Source organism: Sipha flava, unplaced genomic scaffold, assembly GCF_003268045.1.
Source record: "Sipha flava isolate LNK unplaced genomic scaffold, YSA_version1 108_pilon_pilon, whole genome shotgun sequence".
Classification (NCBI taxonomy): domain Eukaryota; kingdom Metazoa; phylum Arthropoda; class Insecta; order Hemiptera; family Aphididae; genus Sipha; species Sipha flava.
The window spans coordinates 378,616-390,029 of record NW_020271725.1 but is presented as its reverse complement, the minus strand read 5'-3'; the positions used below and the strand labels follow the sequence as shown (position 1 = coordinate 390,029).

The 11,414-nt window shown below is 24.5% G+C and overlaps 2 protein-coding genes across 2 annotated transcripts; one reads left to right on the top strand and one right to left on the bottom strand.

Moving 5' to 3' along the window:
* Positions 1-410: 410 nt before the first annotated feature.
* LOC112686515 (zinc finger MYM-type protein 1-like) lies at positions 411-2,147 on the top strand. Its single transcript, XM_025558815.1, has 2 exons — positions 411-494; positions 1,870-2,147. The coding sequence occupies exon 2, from the start codon at positions 1,884-1,886 to the stop codon at positions 2,145-2,147; it is 264 nt and encodes an 87-aa protein (XP_025414600.1). The 5' UTR covers positions 411-494; positions 1,870-1,883.
* A 1,198-nt stretch (positions 2,148-3,345) lies between these two features.
* On the bottom strand, positions 3,346-10,590 carry LOC112686733 (nucleolar protein 14). Its single transcript, XM_025559145.1, has 14 exons — positions 10,342-10,590; positions 10,135-10,281; positions 9,935-10,073; positions 9,539-9,855; positions 9,174-9,322; positions 8,991-9,091; positions 7,557-7,853; positions 5,734-5,915; positions 5,516-5,668; positions 5,284-5,448; positions 4,860-5,195; positions 3,759-3,898; positions 3,533-3,688; positions 3,346-3,443 (listed from the first exon to the last, which is right to left on the bottom strand). Exons 1-14 carry the CDS (start codon positions 10,483-10,485, stop codon positions 3,347-3,349), a joined length of 2,523 nt encoding a protein of 840 aa, XP_025414930.1. The 5' UTR covers positions 10,486-10,590; the 3' UTR covers position 3,346.
* Positions 10,591-11,414: the final 824 nt, after the last annotated feature.

Sequence of the window (11,414 nt, the reverse complement as noted above, 5' to 3'; positions counted from 1 at the left end):
AACCTATTCAGCCGATTATAAATTTTCCACGTCGTAAAATTTGTGAAAAACAACGTAGTTTTCAAAATTCATGGTACAAAGTTTATCCTTGGATTGAATATTCTGTTCAATTGGATGCAATTTTCTGTTTTTTTTTTGTCGTCATTTTACTAGTTCTATATCTCGTGAAAAGCATCAAGATGTTTTAATAGCCACAGGATATAATAATTGGAAAAATATTTCGGGGGTGGCAAAAAAACATAACTCGGCAGATTCACATAAACCATCGTTAGCCAAATATCAAGGTTATATATCATCAGAAAGTATAGGAGCTGTTACGACTCAAATGAATAGTCATGTCAAAGAGAATATAAATAAAAATCGAGAAGTATTAAAAAGTGTAATTCGTTCAGTTTTGTATTGCGCACGACAGAATATAGATTTACGTGGTCACAATAATGTAATCGAATATTCAAATGAAGATGAACACGACTTAGAAACTACAAAAAATCAAGGTAATTTTAAAGAACTATTAGATATACTTTGTTTGGAAAATGAAAAGTTTAATATAAATTTAAAGTCCCTACCTAAAAATGCTAAATATATTCAAATAAAATCCAAAATGATATTTTATTTGCGTCTTCAAATGTCATTTTACAAACTATTATTAGAGAAATGAATGAAGGTAGTTCGGTTTATAGTTTAATTGTTGATGAAGCTCGTGATGCGTCAACATTTGAACAAATGTCAATATGTATCAGATATGCACATAAATTAACTATAAAAGAAAGGTTCTTAGGATTTGTACAAGTAGAAGAATTAGATGCACTAGGCCTAACTAATTCTATTATCGAATTTTTAAATTCAGTTGGTTTAGATATTACAAAATGTATAAGTCAATCCTACGACGGTGCATCAGTAATGTCTGGTTCTACCAATGGCGTACAAGTAAAAATTAGAGAACTTTCTAAAAACAAATGCCCTTATATACATTGCTATGCACATCAGCTTAATTTAGTTTTGGTCGATGTTGCTAAATCAGTTGAGATTGTTGACAATACGATTGGATTGCTTGAAGCAATTTATGCATTTCAATCGAGTTCAACTTTACGTTATAAAATATTTTCTGATGTCCAAAAAGATTGTGAAATAATTTTAAAAGTCCCTCAACATAGTGATACTAGATGGGTTGCAAAATATAAAGGTATTCATTTTTTTTTAATTCGTTTTCAATATGTCATAAAAGCTTTATCACAACTGTCAAGTAGCTCAAAAAAAAAAAAAGAGGCCGTAGAAGCCAAAGGATTATTAAACCAATTTTGATCGTTTGACGTATTATTTGTTTTAACATTTCTTGATAACCTTTTATCAACTATCAACGTACTTTCAATATATTTACAATCTTCTTCTCTTGATATAATTAAGTGTTTAAATTTAATTGATGCTACAATAAAAGAGCTTCAAAGTTTACGTTCGGATGAATTTTTCAATAACTTTTATAAAAAAGCTCAAATTATGGCTTCAAATTTAAATATATCTATGGATAATTATGAAAAAAGACAGAAAAATATTAATAGTAAATGTAAAGTGATTAAGTAATTACTTCAACAATTGGCTTAAAATGTAATAAAACTACGACTCAAAAATTGCGAATTATGTATTTTACAGTAATAGATAATATGTTGAATGAAATGAAAAAAAGATTTAATAACAATTCAGAATTTTTAACTGCTATTTCAGTATTCAATCCGATATCGACAAACTTTTTAAATAATGATTTTGTTTTAAAGTGTATAAATTATTATGGAGATGATAATTATTTCTCTGACCAAGTAATAAGTCAAAGCAAATTAGCAAAAAATATGTACAGTAGTTGTAAAAATATCATAGATTTTTACAACGAAATGGGGCAGTCATTTGGAAAAATTAAAAAAGTCATTGAACGATTGTTAGTTATACCTGTAAGTTCAGCACCGGCCGAAAGAAGTTTTTCAACAATGAAAAGGATAAAAACTTATTTACGAACATCTATGTCTACTACACGTCTTCATAATTTAGCTCTAATTTCTATTGAGAGGGAGTTAAGTTTTGAATTAATTCAGGATCTTACAAAGATTGTTGACGAGTTTACTAAATTGAAAAATCGAAGAATTCAATTCACTAAATAATTATTATATTTTATATTTTTATGTACTTATAATTAAAAAAAACTATTGTTTCATTTGCATTCATTTAGGTATTATTCAGTTATATAAAAATTTAATTTTAATTTTTAATATGTAACTTTAAGTATTATTAACAAGTCAAATAAGAGGAATAAATTGTGTTGTATTATATTATTTTATAATCATTTTTTCTAATTCAATTTAAAAATATTATTAAGTTTCTAAAAAAAAAAATAATGTGTATTGTGTACATATATAAACTAAAATAATTATAACCGGGCCTATTCTACATTTCGATCCTGGGCATGCCTCTGTGTACAGCATCAGGGCTCGCAGGGTCAAAGGGCCCATAATAAACGGCCATCAATTTTTTTTTTTATTTGATTTAATTTGATTCATAATTATAGTATTTATTATCTTGTACTTAATTTTATATAACAAAATGTAAAAGTCTGGTCCGTTTTATTTGGAATTGTTTATTTAAATATTGAGAAAAATACTAAGCTAGAGAGACATAAATAGATTACTTTTATATTTTATTGTAAATCATATTTATAAAATCAATAATCATATTTTCATATTATATATTTTATCTATCTTTGTAATTTATTCTACAAGTTTTTTTTTATTAATAAAATCTACCCAATATACAATTGTGATCTTGTATACCCTACTAAATTAAGCGTTATACAGAATTGTATTAGTGGGAAAATTATTTATCGGTTCTTTAAAATTCAATACATCCACAAATACTATCTGATCTAAGAAGTAAAAAATTCTAATAGTGTGAAGTTAGTCCAACGTTTTTTATGTATCTCAAGAAAGAGGAGTCCATGTATATTTGCCTGGGTCTTTGACACTTTAGTTATGGCACTGCATCAGAGTAAGAATAATATGTGTTTGGGTAAAATATTTAAATGTGCTTTTACATAGACTAAATAAAATTTAGTATATAAATTTTCAATTTGAAAACATTGTTAAGAAACTATATATATAAAAAAAAAAATACAATGAAATATGAATAGTATCCTTACTTCTTTAATTCTGATACATGACACTTAATTATAAGTATAATTTTTTCATGAAATACTGAATAAAATAATAAATGTCAATTTCTTGTTCCCTATAAACATAATATATACTTCTAATATAACATCATTTTAGTTTATAAAAAATATTTTGATAAATAAATAATAAACATTTTATTTTTTATTTTTCTTAGCAAGTTTATTAATTTCATGAGCTTGATTTGCGCCCCAACTATAAATTTGTTTAACCTTATTGCGTCTTTCCGCATCACTAAAAATTGAAACATTATTAATAACATGAAAGAAATTATCGATTTTGTATTGATATATACAAATATACTGTTTGCTGTGTAAACTTACCTTTTAACTTGTTCGTGATGTTTAAGTTTAGATAAGAAACTATTATCTTTTCTAATTTCTCTAACAGCAGATTTCATTTCACGTTTATATCGATGTTGAAGTTTGGTTCTTTCTGCATTTTCCTTAGATTGAGTTTTAAATGTTCGCCCATCGTATCTATTATTAAAATTTTTATAACATAAGACTGTGAGATCATAATATTATAAGTATAATATAATATACATACACTTTTTGAATTCTAGGCTCATATAAACGAAGGGCTTTTGGTCTATTTGATAATGTCTGCAGTTTTTCTAATTTTTTATCAATTATTTGTAATTGTATCTTTGTTGTATTAATTTGTTCGTTCATTTTATCAGAATCAATCTAAAAAAAATACATAATATATTATCTATTTACCATTGATGTTCCATTAAAAAATATAACAACAAATATTATTCACAAATTATTTGCTTTTAAATTAGTATATTCCAAAAATACTGTATGTTATTTTATATCAACATATGATATGCAATGTTTAATGATATTGCACTTTATTTTTATTAAAATAAATGTCCAATAAAGTCGCTACTATAACTAATATTATGTACATAAAAAATACTGAAAAAACTTTTATATAGAATAAAAATCATAGATAAAACTATGAATAATACTACAAAATACCTTAAAGTATATGAAATAAGTTGAATACAAAATGGCAAGTTCAATACCTTTAAAACAGTTTTAAATTCAAAAAATATTTCTACTAATATAGTTACTTGAATAACATACTGGTAATTTTCTTTGAAAAATATATATATATTAAAATATAAAATTATTACGGATTAGTTTTGATAATATACTTAATCAATTATTTTCAAAATGTTCTGTTCTTATTTTTTTTTTTTTGATTTGAACATAATATTTATAAAACTGTAATTTTAATAACTTAAGATTCATACCAATAGTTATTACTCTTAAATGATTATGTATTATTAAATTTCATTAATTAATTGTCAAATAATGTTTTAATTATTTTTGCCAGTGCCATATGCTAATAACATGTATTATTATTTAATAAATGAATAAAATTGGAACTTTTTTATAAATAGTTCTTAGTAAGTTTGCAAAAAAAAATAAATAATTTAAAACAATAAAAGCTGGTTGTTTAGTTAAAATAAATTTTGAATTATTCAGTATATTTTTCTCATGAGTTTCTTAAAACCAAGTTTGCGTCGGTGAATTAAGAAATTTTAATATAATTGAACTATTATTAATAGTTCAATAAGAAAAAATATTATTAAATATAAAGTCAATAAAAAATGTTTAAATAAAAATAGAAAATTACCTTTAATTTATTAATAATTGACAAATGAGGTGTCCAAATTTCTTGAAGACTAGGTATATCTGCACATAATTTACAAAACCTACAAACTAAATCTAATGTAACATATAATGTAGTCAATTTAAATGCATCATCAATGTCTGCTTCACTGTATATTTCATTTATGCTTAATTTTGATGGCCATACAATTTGAGTAGAATCATTTTTTATAATCAACATCTTCATATTTGATCTAAATTGTTGAACAAGAGTCACAGGATTATCCTCCGTGGCCATCAATAACATGCCTCGTAATATATTTATTGTTTCTGGTATGTAACGTTTAGACAACTGAATATACTAAACACAATACATAAAAAAAAAAAACTTAGAAAATAAAAATATTATTAAGGATAAACTATTTTTTAATTTTATATTATATATTTACTTCTAATAAAATTGTAGTTAATAATAAACATGAAGCTATATCTGAACGCTTTCTAATCTTTGCTAGAGAGAGTAACTCACTTGCTATCATTACAGCACAAGTACAAACTGGATGATAATAGTCAGATGATGGAAACAATAATGGAACTAATTTTAAAAAAATTAACTAAAACCAAAATATAAAACTCTAATTTAGTTTACTTTGTACAATATTTGAATTGATTTCAAATTACTGTATCTGAAGTTATTTTTTTAGATGATGATTCTATAAAATCTGTATGCTTTTCTTTCAGCACCTCAATAAAGCATTTAGCTGCATACTCTGGGAAAAACTGTGTTAGGTCATACAAATGAGAGGCTAATGAATTAAGAATTTTCCAACCATCCTAAAAAAGCAATATATATATATAAATAACAATATATTAATTTAAAATTATATCAAAATACTTACAATAGAATCAGAATTGTCATTTAAATATTGTAAGAGATAAGGATACAAGCGTTGTAAATTTGACCTGTTATCGTTACCTAAACTTGGATGATTTAATTTAATCATTCGCTCAATGATTATTATTTGTTCTGTAAAACATCTCTCTTCTAATGTTTCTTGGAAACTCTCATATGATTCAGGCACTAAAAATAAATATACAATTCAATAAATATAAATGTATTATAAAATAGAAAAAAAAATGAATTAATAATAAACTAGCCTAGCTAGTCTTGACATTTTTACATTAGGATTATCGTAAAGAATAATCTATAATTGGTACAGATTAATTATTGTATATATATATAAGTATTGTTTAAATATTTTATCCATTGTAAAATTTTAACTATATATAAAAATATTCCTAAATTAACAAGATATTTGTTATTAGTAATCTAAAGTTATTATTTATAGTCTAAAGCAGTGATTCCCAACCTTTTTCCTTTGGTGGGCCACTTTGGTAAACAATTATCTTCAAATGGGCCACAAAGTATAAAAGTACAAAAATAATCTTATATATTGGACTTGTTTTCTTATCTTTTATTGTCCATTGAAAAGATTATGAATTGAGGTACACATCGTAGGTATACATTAGTTAGATCAGTACGTTATTTTAAGTACCTACATTTAAATATTTAAAATTTAAAATTATAAGAACCTGGAAAACTTATATTTGACATGTATAATACTGTTAAAGCATTTGATGCAATATTACAATTATTTATTGATCAAATTGAGCGCAGTGACTTTAGCCATTTTGAAAACTGCCAAATGTTTAAAAATTAAACAAAACCGTTATGTTCAACAAATCGATTTGTAGAAATGTTAAAGAAGTCCAAAACCGATTTTTCATCTCAATTTTCTGATGTTAAATTACATGAGAAATTGTGGCGTTTATTTGAAAATCCATTTAATATTGATGAAAATGATGTAGACACTTTTCTTCAACTTGAAGTTATTGAGTTGTAAACAAATTCATTTTACTGTGATAAATTTCAAAAAATGAAACAAAACAATATTTTAAAATTTTATTCAAAACTTCCACATGAAGATTTCCCTACTTTAAGAAACTTTATAATGTATTTGGCTGGACGTATGTATACAAACAAATATTTTCACCAATGAAACAAACATAGATCGCGACTTACGGATAAACACCTTCATTCAATTTTGAGGATTAGAACCAATAAATTTCAACCAGATTTTTCATTATTAGTAAAAGGAGTACAAGCTCAAATTTCACAATAAAAATAAGAAGATAATAGTTTTGTATAGTTTTTAGTTTTATTATTATCATTATAATTGTATTTTTTGGAATAATTATTTAAACGAATTCATAAATTTATATAAAAATAATATATGATAATAAATAATTTAAAAATGTTTTCATACATTTTTAAAAATTTTTTTTATTTTAGAAAATTTGTAACGGGCCACATAGAATACCTTCGCGTGCCATATGTGGCCCGCGGGCCGTGGGTTGGGCACCACTGGTCTAGAGTTAAATTTAAAATTAGACTCCCAATAACAAAAAAAAAAAAAAAAGTAAAAATAAAATTTAAAATTTACAAATAACTCAAAATGAAATCTATATGTATTCAATCTTTTTTTTTTTATTAAATTTGTTGCTTATACACTTTAAAACTAATAAGAAATAAATAAAAACTGTAGATAAATTATGTGCTATAATAAAATTAAATGAGAACCAATTTATTTAATAGATAAATTACTAAAATTGAAGTTTAACATTTTTACATAGATTCATAGTTATTTTTGTGGTAAATTACCTGTAAAAGTAAAAGGTAACTGTTTTCGAGCTTCATCCATTATAATTTTTTTTTCTTTTAATTTCTGAACAAATAATTTTTTTGATTTATTTTCATCTAGTTCTTGAACATCTTGATTTGTTTCTTCATTGCTGGAACTCGCATCATCTTCTTTTAGATCACTCATATCATTATTTATATTGCTATCATCATCATCATCATCTGAATCTGATGCATTATTATCATCTTCTCCATTTTCATTTTCATCATCATCTAAATCTTCTTCGTTATCATTCTTATTTTCCTCATTGTTGAAACCTAGAATATTTAACAAAATATTTTTTATAAAAAATAACTTTTAAAGACACTATATAATAGTTTCTTATACAATATATGTATAAAATATAAAGAAACTAGTTATTAGATATTATTAATTTAGAAACATTTTTTACTTAATATGTTTTACAACTTTTTCAGTGTTTTAAATATTAATTTACACAAATTAATTCAACCAGTTTTTCCTACCCTAATATATCTGCTCCCTTTTAAGATGAAATTTTAAAATTTGAAACATAAATAAAGCTAAAATAAATAAAAATACTAGAAAATTGAGACTCTTAGTTTTAAACATTCTCAACATGAGAAAATTTCAAATAATGCATTTTTGTTATTGACTTATTATCAAAATTATAAGACACTTTTTGTGTAAGTAGAAAAGTGAAATTTAACAGAGATGTAGATTTTATAATATCAGTAATAGAAATAATCTTAAAACTAATGCCTTAGGGTAGTTAGGTTTGAGGGAAATTTTTTTATTATAGATTGGTTACATTCTAAATGAGACATAAAACACTAGTAACAGGGAGAAAACTCAGAATGAAAAAAAAAGGTTCACTCCCCTCGCTAGATCAACTTACCAAAGTGGTGATATTTGTTAATATTGTGGCCAAATCTGTTAATATGTTTTATTTAGAAACTTCTAGAAGTATTTAATGATAAAAAAAGTAAACTTAGCCGCTAGGTAGATTATATAAATTGTATGTCGCGTCTAGACATGCACAGACAGAAAATGTATGCTCATGCTGTATATCGTGTGTGCTCAGTATAAACGTTTTTATGCACAATAAGCTTGTATGATACTGAGTAGTAAATATGGTGATTATCACAACGCAAAACAAACACGAACTGACTTATTCAGCTTGCATTCGCTGTTTATGCGCGCTCGAAATACTGTCCACACTAAATACATTTGTAGAATACACATCATGAACACACATGCTTGGACTGAAATTTATTGCCTTTTTTTCACAGTTAAATTTTTGTTGAGTTTCAATTTTTCATTTGTGTTATACAATATTATATTAGAATGTTCTAAACTTTTATTACTTTAATAATAAGTATAACACTATATTATTTAAACATTATAAAAATATAAGTTTTAATTATAAACATTACCATTTTCATCTTCATTAACAGGAATTAAATCACCACAGTTGAGTGGTTTTCCTTCAGAGTTATAAGCTAAAGGTTGTATCTCATCATCACCAAAATCAAAGCTAAACCAAATAATTTACATATAAATAATAATATTAACTATTTTAACAATAATGATATACAATATAATATAAAATTACAAACCCATCATCCAAATCATCAGCACTCCTATGTTTAATAACACTATCATCTTCAAATCCTTTCATTCTTTTTAACCTTTCAGATTCTAATTTTTCTAATCTTTCTTTTTCATCTTTAGCGATTTCTTCTTCAGATTTTAATTTATCACTAGCCTAGAAAATATATATATATGCTGAATATAATAATCTAATTATATTAACATAAATAAATTCAGAATTTTTAAAAAAAGGGACAGTAAAATTATTCAAAATTAAATTTGCATTATAAATATACTATTTTATTATTAAAAAAATATTAAATATATATATTAAAATACAGTTAATAGAGAATATATATAATAAGTAAAATATAATAATAAAAAAACTTACCATTCCTCTACGATCAAATTTTAAAGATCTCATTAGAACATCATATGAATTTTTGTCAACTTTTTTTTTAGTAGGAGGCTCATCTTCATTATCTATTTCACCATAATTTTTAGTAGGAACAACAGGCATAAGTTCTTTCCAATCTTTATCTAACTGTTCAGTCAGCTCGTTAGTTTCTTGTTTGAGTTGTTTTTTTTCATACTTTCTTATTTTTGATTCAGCTATCAATTTGTCAATTAAATCACGATGACTACTTTCACCATCACCAGCTTTACTTAAAACACCTCCACCGAAATGAGCTTTCTCAACAAACTCAGCTACACAACATTTTATTAAATTTATTATTAGAAAAAATAACATAAAAAACAGTAATAAACCAATTGTTTTATTAAGAACCTGCTAACTTTCCACCATTCCGACCATCATCAGAATCGGAATCATCATCACTCATAGGTTTTTCAAATTTTTCAATTGTAGACAATGTTTGACCATGATGAGTAAGATCTTCTTCTTCACCTAAGTTATATTTCATTTTCTTAAATAAAAAAAAAAAAGTTATAAAACAATAATTCAAATTAATATTAATAAATATACACCTTTTGAGCTCTGACTCTGCTTGCAGTGAATCGAGCAATAACACGGTCTTCTGCTGTCATTGCACGATTTTTTTCTCCGATTCGACGATCAACAAATTTATTTGATTTATCTTTAAACTTATACTCGAGCAATAAAGATTTCTTCCTCTGAAATTATTAAGTATAATATGAATTAAAATCCATATTAATAAATAAATTTGAATGAACCTTTTGAATAGATTTGGATCGTGCAATACCAGGTTGGCCGACTTCATTTTTGGATTTACGACCCAATATTGTAAATTTTTTATTATTTATGTGTAACTCGAAAGGATTAAGTTTTTTCTCTTTTATTTTTTTATTAACTTTCATTTTTCACTATTGTCAAACAACGGTCTATATTAGTATGAAGTATAAAAATTAAGTTTGTACAACACAACAATCAAGACGTGAATGCCTAACAAAATCACAACTCACGTGTTCATAACTTGTTTATTGAGATAACAATTTATCATAAAGCTATCATTGCAGAATACAATGCATGGAAGAACAACAGGTGATAACGACCGAAATACCGGAATTTCATGCATCACCAATCTTGATATACATACAACAAAATTCCTATTTTAATTTTATTATTAATGGTATTGCAGTAATAAGTAATTAAAAATAAGCATATTCGTATTATAAATAAGAAATTTAATAAGATAATGGACGAAATTTCTAAGTAGGGTGATCATCCGGTAATGTACAATGATGGGAGAATAATATTGCTATATTGGTCTTTTAAATTTGTAACCAATGTAGATAACATAGCTCCCAAAAAAAAAAAAAAACGATTCCGTTTAGGGTAGCCACCTTTACAAAAAGTTTTAACTGAAGACCTAGCACGAAAACTTGTAACTACAAAATATAATACTCTATCAGCATTTTAACCTTGTTGAATTTATTTCTTCTATCATTAATAAATTACTTTATAATTATAAATTTATCATATATATTAAATATAAATTAAAATTTTTTTGTTTTCTTTATTAAAATATCTAAAAGGGTGTTTTCAGTGATGGATCCATGGTGGTAGGGTTTTAGACCCCCCCCCCACAAATAAGGAAAATTATATAAAAATATATATTAAATATTATATTAATATATATTAAAAATCAATAATTTTATGAATTAAGAAAAAGATTTTTTTTGAGGAAAAGTATATAATTTTTATTTTTATTCATACAAGAAATTAGCAGTCTTAGATTTAAATTAAAGTATTATATTAATTACTGTTATCTCAATTCATTATCATT

Excerpts from the sequence above, each read along its gene's own strand:
- LOC112686515 (XM_025558815.1), top strand. The coding sequence starts at position 1,884 with ATGGGGCAGTCATTTGGAAAAATTAAAAAAGTCATTGAACGATTGTTA.
- LOC112686733 (XM_025559145.1), bottom strand. The coding sequence starts at position 10,485 with ATGAAAGTTAATAAAAAAATAAAAGAGAAAAAACTTAATCCTTTCGAG. Across the intron at positions 10,074-10,134 it reads GCAGAGTCAGAGCTCAAAAG|AAAATGAAATATAACTTAGG; the intron begins GTGTATATTTAT and ends TTTTTATTTAAG. Across the intron at positions 9,323-9,538 it reads AATTTGATCGTAGAGGAATG|GCTAGTGATAAATTAAAATC; the intron begins GTAAGTTTTTTT and ends TATATTTTCTAG.